The sequence below is a fragment of the Mesocricetus auratus genome, unplaced genomic scaffold, assembly GCF_017639785.1.
Source record: "Mesocricetus auratus isolate SY011 unplaced genomic scaffold, BCM_Maur_2.0 Super-Scaffold_100008, whole genome shotgun sequence".
Lineage (NCBI taxonomy): Eukaryota > Metazoa > Chordata > Mammalia > Rodentia > Cricetidae > Mesocricetus > Mesocricetus auratus.
In genome coordinates, this window is record NW_024429192.1 from 86710635 (window position 1) to 86726020 (window position 15386).

The following is a 15386-nucleotide window of genomic DNA, read 5'->3' on the forward strand; positions in this document are numbered from 1 at the left end:
GAGGTCAAAGAAACTGACAGATTTTGTTTTATCCATCCATTGCTAACTTGTATCATGGACATCTTATAGAGTCACTGAGTCTAGAGAGTAAAGGCAGATTAGGTTTAAGGGGGGAAATAATTGAAGTATATTTCATTTTAAAGTATAATCATGAAGCTGTAAGTGGGTTGGAAGAGAAAGCAGGTTTATTATTGTGACTTTGTGGGTGGGGAAGGACCTTGCAAGTGACATTGGCAGGGCAGTGACCATGGTGAATGGTAATCCAGAGTCTCCCGTGTAAGATGGGGAGCAATGGATGGCATCTGTTGTGACCCAGTGAAGGATAGCATCAGAATGAGGACAAACAGACTGTGTCCCAAGGATCGAAAGACAGGCAGACCTCTGGAAACCCACAGAACGCGTGGAAGGCTTGGAAGTAACAGGCACCAGACAGACAAGTGGGGATCTAAGAGCAGTCTCACTTGCGCAGACCCGTCCCTGGGGGGTGAAGGAAGGAGAATCCCCATCTGAAAGTAGTCTGTTTCCTCCTCTCTGAGTGGCACTGGGGAGCGGGCCTTCAAACAATTGGCCACTTAGTGAGAATACCTTCAAAGAAGCCAGAAAGGAGATCTCAGCCAACAGGTGCACCAAGTACAACACAGAGGCCTCTGTAGTTCCAATGGGAAATGGTCCTCCAGTCTTGGGTATTTGCACACGTGCTCCTCCCCTGGTGGCCCTGTTTGGAGAGGTTTAGGAGGTGTGGCTTTGCTGGGGAAAGTGAGATTTGTGACAGTCACTGGTTCTAGACTCAAGAGGCACAGCAGGCCATGCCTAGAAGGACAGCAGGCAGAAGGCAGGGGTGAGGGGAAGGCTGAGGCCAGTGCTTTGATTGGGGGTTTCTTGAGGAAGGCAAGACAAGGTAAGATGAATAATTTAGGATTGGTTGCTTCAGGGTGCTGTTTGGATGGGAAATGTCCCCAGGGGTTCATGTGTTTGAAAGCGTGGTCCTCTGCTGGTGGCCCTGCTAGGGAAGGTTGCAGAACCTTTGGGAGGTGGAGCTCATTGGAGGAAGTGGGTCATGGGGACCAGCTGTGAGGTTTGACAGCCCTGGTCTGCGTTATGCTCGATCTTTGATTCCTGTCTGCTGATGCAATGTGACCAGCTGGCCTCCCGTCCGTCCTGCCACCGGTGCTATCTATGCCTTCCTTACTATGACGGACTGATCCCTTTGAACTGTAAGCCAGAACCAATTCTTCTTTAGTGGTCTAGGACGAGGCTTCCAATGGGTAAAAGCAGCAACACAGAGGCAGACCTACCTCCTCCAGGGGCACGTCAGGGAGGTGTCACCACGTCTCTGCTTTACGCAAGGCAAGGTACCACCTTTGATGGCCCGAAGCAGCCAGTCCTATCCTGTGTGGGTGTTGTGTAAATGCGAACCACATCCCATTGCCCCACTTGGTTCTCATGGCCCAAACGATCGTCCCAGGAGCCATGTACACTTCCTCTGGCCTGTTTTCAGAATCTCACAGCTGCAGCCATTTCCTGACCCACACTGGCCTTAGTGCCCGGGGGCACCGAGTGTTCCAGAAGCAATTAAGAAGATGCAATCAAAGAGCCCAGGAGTAAACCTCATCAGATCATCCCACTGGTCTGGGTAGGCCTGTGTGTGGACCCCAGGGGAGTGTTGATTTGGGCAGACAGAAGTAGTGAGCTCAGGGAACACCATGGCCAGAGAGTCCAGTGAGGTAAGCATGGAAGGGAGGAAGGAGAATTTTCCATTCTGGTTCAGTCATGACTAAAGCTGTCTGTGGAGCCAGTACAGTAAATATGAATGTGAACTTCTTTGCATAAAACATCTTTGCAAATCTGGGCTTTCACTGCTCCATATGTTCCTGCTTCGGCTTTCACACGAGTTTGACAGTTAGAACCACGGGGAAGGAAGGATCTGAAGCATGCTCCGTGTATTTTGTTCATTTATTTAACAAACACTCAATAGTACTCATTTATGCCAGGCGCTGTTTTTAGAATGTTATGCATAACCATGACACAGCACTGTTTATCATTTATTTATTCATTCATTCCGTGAAAATAAATCGGGTATCTTTATGAAGCCACAATGTGTCTGGAATAAAAAAGGCATAGTATGGAACTGGTCTTTTCCTCATGGGAGATGCAGAGACACACATGAATGGCAGTATTTCTGGAAAATGGTGAGGTAAAGGCAGGCACCAGAGAGGCCATTTGGTCCTAGGAGAAGGAGGGGGTCATCTAACTTAGCCTCAAGTGGAGGGCGTCTGTTGGATTAAAATATGAGCAGAGGTCTGCAAAGCGAGGTGAGAGCCACACATCAGGAACAGCCTTTGTGCGCCATGGTGGGAATGCCAGCCCCACCTTCCAAGGGTCGCAAGTCACACGTCACAGCTCTTAAACCAATGGGCGTGTTGTGAGAATCAGGGGTCTGGTTGCCTTCCGTTGTCATGAAGCGTCAGAGACTGGACACACCTAAGAGCTGGAGAGATGGCTTGGTGATGAAGAGTATATACTGCTCTTGCAGGGGACCGGAATTCAGTTCCCAGCACCCATGTCTGGCGACTCCCAACGACCTGTAACTCCAGTTGCAGGGGAATTAACAGCCTCTTCTGGTCTCTGTCAGGACTGTGTTCACGTGCGCAAATCCACATTCATCCTCCCCACCACATGCACACAATTAAAAATAATAATCAGAAGCTGGAGAGATGGCTCAGCAGTTAAGAGCATCGGCTGCTCTTGTAGACGGCCCGGGCTCAGTTCCCAGCACCCATATGGTGGCTCACAGCTGTCTATAGCTCCAGTTCCAGGGGATCTGATGCCTTCTTCTGACTTCCATGGGCCTTTGGCATGCATGTGGTACACACCCATTCAGGCAGGCAAAATACAAGCATAAAATAAATGTGTCTTAAAAAATGGATAAGACATTAATCTTTAAAAACCTAAACAAAACCTTTAAGAACCAACAACTTAATTTCTTGTGTGTGTGAAGCTAGAAGGCAAGAACAGGGGACAGGTTCTGTTTCTGGTAACTTCCTGGCTTGGAATGACCATAAAGGGTTAGGATCCAACCACGGTGTTTCTTAGTTTTGCTTGCCCCCAACTCCCACGAGTCTCTTCTTCTAAGGACACCGGTTGTCACAGTTTCTCGCCTGTTGCTGCGATACCGCACTCTGCCAAAAGCAGCTTAAGGGAGAAAGGGTTTGTTCAGGGTTTCAGGTTTCAGTCCATAGGCAGTTTCTTCCAGCTCCTGCTGCCCTGGCTTCTCTGCCCTGATGAAGTGTGACCGGGAAGCCAGGTCCAGAGAAAAGTTGAAGAGAAAGGGGCTGGGACTTGGAAGCAAGAAATGCCTGAAATTTGTAGGTGCCAGACTCAGCAGGCAGAGGTGGAGGGCTGAGGTGGAGTGGCATGGAGGAGGCCTGGTGTGTGTGTGTGTGTGTGTGTGTGTGTGTGTGTGTGTGTGTGTGTGTGAAGGGTGCAGTCTTGCATGCCTTCGGCATTCTGACGAGAGGGATGGACCTACCTCACAGGATGATGGATGGATACAGGAGAGCAAGCACATTCCGTAGGAGGAAGAGTCCTTGGAGCCCCCCTTGGGAAGCCATGTGGAGAGGCTGGATGGTGTCAGGTAGATTGAGAGCCTGGCAAGAAGTCTGGACTGTACCTACATACATGGTGACCGTCAGCTTTAGGGAGCCACTAGAGCCAAAGGTTTGAGCATCGTCAACCATGAAAGAAGAGGCTGGCTCAGGGAAAACAAAATGGCCCGAGATGAGAGAAAACAACCAGGAATAAGCAGGAGTTGGCACTGTCTTGTGATGACTTCCAGATGCCAGTCACTGAACTCACAGAAGTCCCCTGATACGGGCATCTCTCTCTCTCTCTCACACACACACACACACACACACACACACACACACACACACACACACACACACACGTTTGCTGTGGGCCAGACACTGCTTAGAGTGCTTTGCCTACAAACCCCACAGTTTACATGTGAAGCAGCTGGAACACACAGAGTTGATACAGTGTGCTCGGTGACCAGGGAGCTAACGTGGATCTCGAACCTGTGTAACAAGGCACCAAAACCTGAGCCCTTGACTTCCTTCCTGCCCTGCCACTCACTAGTCTCAATTTGTACCAGATTTTAGAAGTGAGAACGTCTAAAGGGTTTATTCTAGTTGACACAGCTGACGGACTCCTAATTTCAGACAATAAATTCTCACAAAGCCCATGAACTACCCCAAGGAGTCAAGGGAGGAGGGAACAGGAAGGACAAGGGTGGTCTGCGGAGGTAAGAGCAGGAAGGACAAGGGTGGTCTGCGGAGGTAAGAGCAGGGAGCTTATCTAGCTTTGACAATGTGGAGGCCACTGATGCTTCGTTAGGTCGGCTTCAATGGTGCCATGGGTGCGGGAGGGAATTTAGACGACTCTTTGAGGGAGTTTGACCTTGAGAAAAATAGCTACAAAGGGAGGTGGGATGAAAGAATAAAGACCATTTTTGTGTAAGAGAGATGAAGACCACAGATACTCGCATTCTCTGCGTCTCTCTTTCATGTGTGAATGTGCACACACACGTGTGTGCGTTCCTGTGGATATGTGCACACGTACATGAGAGTCGTAAGCACATGTCTGTACCTGTGTGCATACATGGAGGCTCAGGGTCAGTGCTGGGTGGATCACTCTCCACCTGGTTTTTATGAGACAGGATCTCTCAGTGAACCCGGAGCTCATCAGTTCAGCCAGTGAGTTCCACGTGTATACTTGTCTTCCCCGGCCTCTGGTGTTAGGGTCACAGACAAGTGCCCCTGTGCTGGGCCCAGGCTTTATGTGGGTGTTGGGGATCTGAACTCAGAGCCTCCATCTTGTGTGGCAGGCACTTTGCTAAGCATCTCATCAGCCCCAGATCCCTGTGTTCAGGCAGGAAAGTCTAGGAGTGAAAATAGTGGTGGCGTGAACTGGTCTGTGAGAGCTTGATTTGAGTTAAGGCCTCTGCATCCCTCAAGGTTGTCTCGAGGAACAGAACCAATGGACTGCATCTGTACTACAAAGGGGATGTATTGCATTGGCCTATACAATGATAGGGGTAGTGCAAAAATGACTGACCACCTGGGAGTCACCATGAAGCAGTGAGCTTCAGCAGCCCCAATCTGGTGCCAGGGACCTAGAGGATCCCTGGAGAGCTGCTGACCTTCAGTCCATGTTGGAAGCCTGAAGAGCATGGTTCTTTATGGGAGGAAGCAGCAGCAGCAGCAGCAGCTCAGAGTAGATGAATTGACCGGCAAGAGTGAAAGCCTGTCCTTTCATCTAGGTGGTTACCTGAAGCACGGCTCATGTTTGGGGTAGGTTTTCCCACATTGATTAAGATGATCAAACAATCCCCAACAGACACACCCACATGCCAACCTGATATAGACAATCCATCAAGACTCGCTCTAGGTGGTTCTACATTGTGTGAAGTTGACAATCAAAGCCAACCATCACAGTCACTGAGTAGGACCACTTACAGCTCTGAGGATAAAAGGCTGCCGTTGTGCTTTGATGATGTAACTATCACTCCAGTAGGAGCACATGACGATGGCAAAGTCTTCAGGCAGTCTCCTCTTAACTATAAGCCTAACCTAGTGTGTGTGTGTGTGTGTGTGTGTGTGTGTGTGTGTGTGTAGGATTTTAAGTGTAACGTCAATGCTCTATTGTGAACCTAACTTTAATCCTAACAATTCAAGTGCATATATAGAGTAACCGGGTGTGCTTCCCCAGTACTAAAGACAACCCATAAGAATTCACTGCTCATGAGAGAAAGAAAAAAAAGGTAAAGTTGCTTTGGAGAACAATGATATCCTGTCATAGCTAATTTTTGCCAGCTTGACACAAACCCAGGCATACCTGGGGAGAGAATATTTCAGCTGAGGAACTGCCTCCATCACATTGGCTTGTGGGTGCATCTGTGAAGACATTTTCCTGGTTCTTAGTTGATATAGGATGTACTGTGGTTGGTACTATTTCCTAGGCAGATGGGCCTGGGCTGTGTAAGAAAGTCTGGGAGCAGGCCAGTAAGCAGCGTTCCTCTGTGGTCTCTGCTTCAGTTCTGTCTCCAGAATTGGTTTTGGTCAGTGTCCTATCACAGCAACAGAAAACAGACTAGGACATATGCTAATCCAGAGCCTAGAGTAGATTCATGTCACTTATCCCAGTAATTCCATTTCTGAGAGGTGGAGCCCTGAAAAGAATTAAAGTGCAAAGATGTGTTATTTCTTGTAGTGAGGGTAAAACAAAGTGATTCTAGTGTTCCAGGAAAGAAAAGTCTAGACAAACAAGGGTACATTCCCTTGATGGAAAACGGCATAGTGGTTTGAAATGCAGTTTACAAAAACGAAGCCGTTTGAAACACAACATGCATTTACTGTTAGATGAGGAAAGAGGAATAAAAATCCTGCAACACCAGGGGGCTGGAGAGACAGCTCCGCAGCTGGTTATGAGCCCTTGCTGCTCTTGCAGAGGATCCAGGTTCAGTTCCCAGCACTTGCATGGCGGCTGTAAGCCCAGTTCCAGGGAATCTGACTGGCATGTTCTGTACTCATGTGTGCACGTACATACATGCAGGCAAACATTTATACACAAAATAAGAATAACTTAAAACATTCCAAAAATAAAGAATAAATGAAGTATAGCAGAAAATTTTTCGCTTGATTCCATTAAACTCTGGGGGCACTCGGAGACAAATTGGGTTCTACTTGACTTTCAGGTTCTGCCTTCAGGACTCCTCAGTGCTGCCTGGAGTCCCCTGCCTGCTCATGCGGGTTTACCTAGAGCGGAGGCCTTCCCTCAGTCAGTGTATTGTTGGGAAACTTGCTAGCTCCTCTCTTAGATCACCGGTTGGATGATGGTTGTGGTTCATTTAATTAAATCGAAAGGGACAGTCCTTTAGTCCCTCAGGAAACTTGTGAGCATATAACTAGAGCACTCAAATATCTGTAAACTGATGATCAGACTCTGGTATCGGGGAGTTCAGCCCTTGAGGGAGGCCTGCTAGGCGTCTTCCGGCTTGATTCCGAACACATAGCCACCAAGGGTCCCCGCAGCGGCAGAAGCAAGAAGTGGAGTGCACAAGGGATACAGAAAGCCCTGTGGGAAAGTGGCAGGTCGCTACGGGAGGATGCTGGGAGGGTGGGAGCTCATGCCAGGAAGGGCTGAGAGAAGGAAAAGCCAGATCGTGTAGGTGGAGGTGGAGGAAACTGAAGACCGGAGACTGGACTGGGGATAGGGGATCTAGATGCGGGTGGAGCTCCCAGCCTGAGCTCTGGCAGCCCCTGGGCCCCAGGTGGAGAGGTGGCCAGGCACCCTGTGTGGTCCCCGGGAACAGTAGCACCTGAGGGATGAGAGCTTGCTGCACAAAACCTGGGCGTCTGTCCTGGGGAAGATACTGCACCAAGCAATGCGCACCAGGCAGGGAGGGCCCCATGCGGGGGCTGAGTGTCTGACCCCAGTGGGATGACTAAGTTAGTCTTGGCTGTGAGCAGGCGAGGTGGGAGCGCGCCAAGTTATGAAATGCTGATTGCTGTGCAGGAGTGGAGCATCTGGGGTCCTGCCTGGGGGCCGGAGGGGCGTGCCCGGTGCCTGATAAAAGGGGTTGCTCAGCGCGGGGACTGTTTTCTCAGTGTCCTGCCTGCGGCACTTCTCGAGGGTGGGCAGCCTTCAGGGTGTCAAGAAGGCTCCGGAGCAGAGATTTAATCCTCCCACTTGGAGACGCTCAGGGTAGGAAGGGGACTGAGTCACAGCCCTAGTATGGCCACCGCGGCGTGCGAGCCTGTGGCTAGACCCAGCCTGACCTCCATTTCGTCCGGAGAGCTCCGCAGCCTGTGGACCTGCGACTGTGAGCTGGCCCTGTTGCCCCTGTCGCAGCTGCTCCGCCTACAGCCTGGTGTCTTCCAGCTGCGTGGTGAGCAGCTCCTGGTACTCGGGCCCGGGGAACCCGCGGACGTGCGAGGGGGTTTCAATGTCTTCGGGGACGGCCTCGTGAACTTCGACGGGCAGCTCTACCGCCTTAGCAGCTACATCAAAAGGTGGGTGGCCACGTTGTGCGCCCTAGCCTGTAGCTCTGTCTTGCAAATCTTCTACCTGGCTGCTGTCCCATCTCCAGGAGACCTGGTCATCCTACCTGACATCCACCGGCCCAAATACTCTTTTTTTTTTTAAGTAGCTAAGAAGGGTGTCGTAAAGGGTGCTTTTTCCTGAAGTTAAGAGGGTTGTCTTGCTGACAGTGTAGGGAGGACAGGGTAGGAGCACACCCAGCCCCACCCATCACTTCAGCTGGTGGCTGCTTTTTCCATTATGCCCATTAATTGGGTCGGATGAGCTCAGTGTGCAGGCACATCCCTCAGGGGAAGTCTAGGATGCTGAACTTCACACCTAGCTTTGGTTCTGAACACTAATAACTTTAATTGGCAGAAGCAAGCAAAAAAAAAAAAAGGTCATTTTGGATGAGGGGGGGTGATAATTGCTCTCTTGGTGTTTTGTTTTGTTTTGTTTTGTTTTTGTTTTTGTTTTTTACAAGACAGGGTTTCTCTGTATTGTTTTGGAGGCTGTTGGTCCAGCCCGGCCTCGAACTCACAGAGATCTGCCTGCCTCTGCCTCCAGAGTGCTAGGATTAAAGGCATGCGCCACCATCGCCCGGCTCTCTTGGTGTTTCTTAAACCACACAACCATAGTGGAGAAGAAAAAAAGCCTCCAGAAGCCCAGTCCAGAGCTTGTTGCCTCTTCAGTGTCGAGACAGCTTGGGCAGACATAAGCACAAAGTGTATCTTCCTGGCTTGCTGCAGGGCGCTTCGAGCCCCCAGCCTGCATCCAATGGCTCTCAGGAACTTTTGTGGCCAAAGGGACTCAAGCACTCCTCGGGAGACTTGGAGGTGGCAAGGATGTGGAGGCAGGCTTTGATCTCAGTGGCGTAAGGGTGGGGCAGCCATGCTGAATTCCTCTTGGCAGGCTCACCCTGGAGGAAGAAGGTATATAACCCTCATACATGGTTAGTAGGATGTTGAGAGCCCCAGAACTAAGTGGGTCTGGGGTCTGAGTGATGCAGTTTGCCAGATGTGATGATATGATGTGTTTGCCATTGAGAAAGGTTGATGTGTGAGCGGTGGAGAGGGTGGAGCCAAAGGGCCAGACATTGACAGGGCATTCTTCACACGGCAGGTGGAACCCTCAGGGTGGTATGAGTTTTGAAAACCAGAGAAAACACTCCCTACCAAGAATTTCTCTTTGGTAGGGCAATAAAAATGCCAGTTTGTAAGAGGAAGTGTGGAGAGCTAAGTTAGAACGCAGGTTTAGGTAGGGAGATGGTTACCTGCCTGAAGTGAGGGGACTTGAGTGCGGATTCCCAGCACCCATGTGAAAATGTCCCTGTGCCTAGAACCCCTGTGCTAGGGGGTGAAGACAGGACAGTTACTGGGCTTGCTGGCCTCCACCCTGTCCCTAAACCGACAAGCTCTGGGATCAGTGAGAGAACCCATTTGACACTAATAAGGTGTACACGTATGCATTGGTGCACCTACACGCACTCACACACACACTCACACACAATTACAATTTGCCAACGAACTGAAGCTAAGGTAAGGCATTTTGCAGCATCAGCTCCCTAATCTTAGTACGTGATACAGGAAATTTTAGAATAGATTTGAGGCTTATCATTATTTTTTTTTTGAACAGGGTTATAGAAGTGGTTCCTAGGCAAGTTAAAGTGTAGTGACACAGACCAGGGTACAAGTGCATTTTATGCACACTTGCTTCTCCCCACGTAAACAATTGTGTGAGTGAGGACTTTCACACCCTGGAGGTTACAGAGGCTCCCCGAGAAGGATTTAAACAGTGGGATTAGCACCGTGTCTTTCTGTAGGGGCCATGCCATGGTAGGAGCCTTTCTAATTGTGTGGGCAGCCTGAAGAGGGCTGGGAGGGAGTGCTTTCTGGATAGAGACCTGAGCTCTGTGCAGCCGCTGGAGGTGGAAGCATGCAGAACTTAGCCTTCTCAAGATTTTCGCTCTGATCTGCAAGGTGGATCCAGTTGGCATTGACTTTGGAGACAGCATCACCCGTAACCCAGGTCTGACCTGGATGATTCCAGGTTCTTGGCATTTTATTAAAAGAAATGATTGCAAAGTAAAAGGGAAGTGTGTGCACAGATCCGGAGCTAGAGTTACAGACAAGTGTGATGAACCATCTTTCCAGCCCCAGGGCAACTTCATTCAAAGCAAGGCAACAGTACAAATTAGTCAGGGGTAAACCTTTAAGAGTGACAGTGGACCACTTGAGTGCAGGCATTCAAGCCCCATATTGCCTGGGCCTTCCTTATACAGTGGAAAGGAAGGAGGAGTTGGTTTCTTTTTCTTTTTTAAAGTTATTTTTATTGTATGACTGTTTTGCCTGCTTGTATGTCTGTTTGTCCTGTGTGTGTCTGGTTCCCGTGGAGATCAGAAGAGAACGAGGAGCCGGTTTCTAAGGGCTGGAGTTTGGGTGGGACACTGGGCTTGGATTGTGTAAGCTGTTGCTCACTGCATACACCCCTTTTCATGTTACGTCTGATTTTCATCATCCACACTGTTGATAACACACAGGCATAAGATGATAATTTGAGGATTCTCCCTAATAGTTCATTAGAGGGCACAGTTTGCCTTATAATGAATGCACACAAAACTAGTTCAGCCCAGATTGCCTTCATCCCCAATTGTCCTGACTGGTATATAATTAAACAGAATTTAAGTTTGATGACTGTTAAATGGGGGAAGAAAGTTATTCCATTCTTCCCAGTTGGGGGCTGCAGCTTGATGCAGGTGGGTATTCCAGGTTGCTAGGTGCATTGTTCTGGTGTGTGTGTGTGTGTGTGTGTGTGTGTGTGTGTGTGTGTAAGCTATCTAAATAGCTTCCAATTTGATGTTATTGATACTGTGGCAATTTGGAGTGTCCCTGGCATAGCACTTCAGTTGAATTTCCTCAAAGCTGGACAATTGGTGTAGGTGAGCAGCCTGGTTTCAATGTGTCTGGCATCTGCAGTCTGCTTGTCCACAGTACAGATTTCACATTTGTCGTGACAAGCGGAGGTGATGAATGCCAGAGAATTTTCATCTTTCTTGCAGCCACCACATTCTTGCCTTAGGTGTGGGATGGCATCTAGCCAAGAACGCTGCCATGGTGGCTAGGGATTGAGAAGAGGGGTCAGGATCCTAAGCACATTGGCTCACTGGGCCTTTGAGAACTGGACATAGACCTTTCCAGAAATGTAGATGCAATCCCAGTGTCCCTGGCCAACTCAGATGCTCCAAGATGTGTGGATAAGAATGCTTGCTCTACTAATTTTTGTCCCCCATGTTGAGCATTTTGGGTGTGGAATAAGTCCATAGTGTAATCAAGACACAGGGCCTCAAAGCTGTGTTCTTTTCCTTTCCTGGAGTCCTTTCCCAGGAAACCTCAAAATGCTGAGAGCCATCGCCCTGACATCCAAAGGAGTACCTCACTGAGGTCATCTGTCCTCCTTCCTCAGGTTCCTCTTTCTGACACTTAAACATGTTCTAAACACAACACTAAGTAAACTGAAGAAGCCAAGCCTTTCTTGATTGTTAGTGATGGCCACAAAGGTGCTCTGAATACCTGCTTTTAAAACATGCGTCTTAATTTGTGGAGTTAATGAGCAAATCTTTACTAATACTATCATTTTTCTTCTAAATTCAAGATTTCTGTTATGTCATACCTAAAGCCTGCTCAGGACACTACCCCTTGTGTAATGGTTAACAGGTGACTTCAAAGACCAACCCACATTGACAGTCATGCGCATACACACACACACACCATGCTCACATACACACCACACACACACCATGCTCATGCACACACACCACACACACACACACACACACACACACACACACACACACACACACACACACACATCTTTCCACTAGGATGCAGCCCGCCTATACTGACATGGATTGTCAATATCTGAAAACATAACCTCGCATTCTGCCTGTGCCCTGTTCTGGTATGAAAGGGGATGCTGGGTAATCTAAATAAATAAAAGAAGTGTGGCTACTAATGTTGACCTGAGTCCCCAGAAGGGTGCAAAGTATTTCACCAGTGTCATCTTGTGAAGTCTTAGTGTGGATGGCATTGTTGTTTGTTTTTTATGAAGGGAAAATGAGAGTTAACAGAGAACCCATGGAAGATGCTGGAATCAGCTGACCCATGGTTTCTAAGTAGCACTGTCAGAGCATGCCTGTGTTCTCAGGAAACTGCCTGCTGCAAACAAGAAGTGGTTCTGCCTCCCAATGACCAGTGGAAGCTTCTCCCACTACCAGAGGACCCTAAATAAATAACTGGGTTTCCATCAGTTGTTCACACCGAGTATAAGTCAACCTTACAAAAGAACTAAGGGGAGAGATTTTCAAGAAGAAAATATAGAATCTGCCCCTAACCACAGCTGACTAGCTGGGAGACAAGTCACTCTCTGTCAGGGCGTCCTATGGAGCAGAGTGCTTAGGAATCATGGGTAAAGACAAGTAGGTCTCTGCTGTCCATCCCATAGTGAGAAGTGACAGCCATCTGCCAGCCATGGCAGGGGCACAGTTCCCTGAGTAGCTTGCAGGTCTCTACTGAGCCAGCTTGGGCCCCGTCCTGTGATCTCCTCCTCTTCCTCCTGTCTCATGTAGAAACTGACTTCCACAACATCTTTCGTCAGGACACACAACACTGCTGAGATGACACCTGTCTGCACCCTGAACTCGTTATGGTGAGGTCCAGCCTAGAGAAAGTGTATGTGAGCCTAAGTGGGACATTCTGCACTATACATAGGGAGGGACCCTGGGACATTTTCTTACTTTTTGTAAAATAAGCTTCCTTGGCTGTTAGGTAAGAATAATAATCACCTTATAAAATAATAATAAAATGTTAAAATGGGGATGGAGAGATGACTTAGTGAAGACAGGGGGTTCCCAGCACCCATCTGATGCCCCCTTCTGGCCTCTGTGGGCACTGCACTGCACAAACTCATCCACAAAAACATGCATATATGTAATTGAAAATAAAACCTATTAAGAAATAATCACCTTACTATTAGAATTAAAATTGATGAAGTCCCAAAGAAACAAATACTGGCACATATCATCTATTAGTTTTTGTATTATCACTAAGGTTAATAAGGAAGCCTCGTTTGAACTGTATTTGATCTGCTCATCCTCTCATGAGAAGCCCACCTATTTTGCTAATAATGAAACTGAATTTCCAGAAAGTTTAATAGCCTCAGAGGTCATGGCCCAGGCACTCTAAGGCTTCAGCCACACTTAATCCATTCCTGGCTTGGTTCCCCCAGAACCTCACTCTGGTTTTAAGCTAGGCCATCTGCTTCCTGGTTCCAGCACACCTGGTCATTGTTGAGTAACTGCCCGCCTTCTGACATCACCCACTGCACCCTCTCCTTCCAGCCACAGCAGTCCCTTGCTCCTTGCCTATGTATGCCTGGCTTGGCAGAGCAGTCTTGGCTTTCCCCTGGTGTCTCTGGGTGTGAACAATGGGACAGCCTTCAAGTCTGAGTGGTGGGGCACTTTCCATTGGTGTTTCTCAAACTGTCGGCAACTTAACATGCCAGTTTCCTGGGGTTCTTGATAAAACACAGATTCTGGTTGGATGAAATTGAACAGGGGTTTGCTTTCTGCACTGGGATGAGTTCGCAGTCATGCTTGCTATAATTTACAAAACACCATGAAGGGAAGTCATGCCATACAACAGGACTCACATAGGAGGCTTATTGGAAGAGGAGAGGGAAAGGGCAGAAAAAGCAGCAGTCTGGTCCCTGGGGACAAGATAGTGAGGGGGGAGGGGGAGGAAGGGAGAGGAAAAGAGGGAGAGAGAGAAAGAGACAAAGATGGGAGGTGGGCAGGGTCTTTCAAAAGAGAACATAGTGAGTGTAGACAGGTGGTGCTCTTAGTGGCTGAAGCTGAGGGCATATACTCTCAGAACCCCAAGGGCAGGTCAGTGCAGATGCCTGAATACCAGCAATGTTGATGCTATTGGTCCAGGGACCATACCCAGAATAAGAAGGATTCCTAAATCTACCATTGCACATTGAAATGCACCACGTGACTCTTGGCGGCAAAGGTATTTCCCTTCTCATATTTGTGTTAGCAGGCCCACCTCACAGTGGGTCACAGAGAGCTATGTAGGCTCTGGGTCAAGGTTAACTGTGGTTCGGGGTCACAGTGAGCCTTGGTTCTGGAATGGAGTTCACACACTGCTGAGCTTGGATATGAATTACATTCCTTTCTCTGGCATTGCCCTGCCCTCTGATCTTTGCCTTGAGGTCAGGCTTAGAAAGTTACAGTCTGAAAGTAGTTTGGGGACAGTGTGAAATGAATAAATGAGAGTTGGAAGAACCTGTTATCTCAAAGTAACCTTAAAGTTGCTTACATTTTGCCACCCCGTATGATAACTTTAGCAAATATAATATTCAGTGCACGGAGGTGATACTTGCATTACTAATTCAGAAAGGTTCACGATTCAACATGAAATAACTGGTCCCTAACGCCACCTAGTAAGACATCCTGAACAAAAAGCAATAACTAAATGCCAGGCAGACACTAAAACACCTGTGGAACTGAATGAAGAGACCCTGTGACCTTTTTGTTTTGTGATGATTTTTATATTTCAATTTTATAATCATAAATTTCAAATAACCACCTACATTTACTTATTTCGTTGGAACTTTGTCACTTTAGACAAAGGGACCGTTACTGGGAATTGGGAATGGAGGAGTTAATGATGTACAGTAGCATTCCTTCACTGAAGTTACTTGTGGTTAGCTCAGCTCAAAAATACTAAACTGAAAGCTTCAAGCCATGCATTTTAAATTGTGTACCATTGAGAACTGCATGATGCTTATCCCTTTACCTGAGTATCCAGGCTGTGTATGCTACCCATCTGCCATCATTTAGACATCTAGCTTTTTAGCTCCACTGCCTAGGTATTGCAGATTGCAGCACTGTGCACAGATGTGGTGTCATCCAATGGTTCCAACATCGTCCGGATGGATAAGAATGGTTTCCTGTGGTTCTCCTTTGTGGCCAGGTTAGATATAGGGAATTTCTATAAAATATGCTGTCAAATTCTTGGCTATGCAGTGTTTGCACACACCTGGGATGAATGGTCCTTTAAATGGCCTCCGAATTGTCAAAGGCTGGCCAATTCTGCTGCACCTGCTTTTACTGTCCAGCTGTTTCATTCAGCTCATACTATACAGTACGGGATCATGCGTAGGTTGCACATAGCCTCAATACGTGACTTCCTTAAACCTCTTCTCTGATTGCATCCAACCACAGCTCTCTGAGTCCTGTGGTGCTG

General features: G+C 48.2%; 1 protein-coding gene across 2 annotated transcripts in view; it reads left to right on the plus strand.

The window, feature by feature from the left end:
- Medag (mesenteric estrogen dependent adipogenesis) overlaps window positions 1-15386 on the plus strand; it is a 50374-nt gene that overhangs the window by 25428 nt on the left and 9560 nt on the right. The window contains exon 1 of one of the 2 annotated variants that reach the window (XM_040751398.1): window positions 7254-8072. The exons of the other annotated variant lie outside the window; for it this stretch is intronic. Coding sequence (XP_040607332.1) covers window positions 7795-8072 — 278 coding nt within the window. The 5' untranslated portion in view covers window positions 7254-7794. Of the gene's footprint in view, window positions 1-7253; window positions 8073-15386 lie in introns of those variants that run through there. 2 annotated transcript variants of the gene reach the window in all.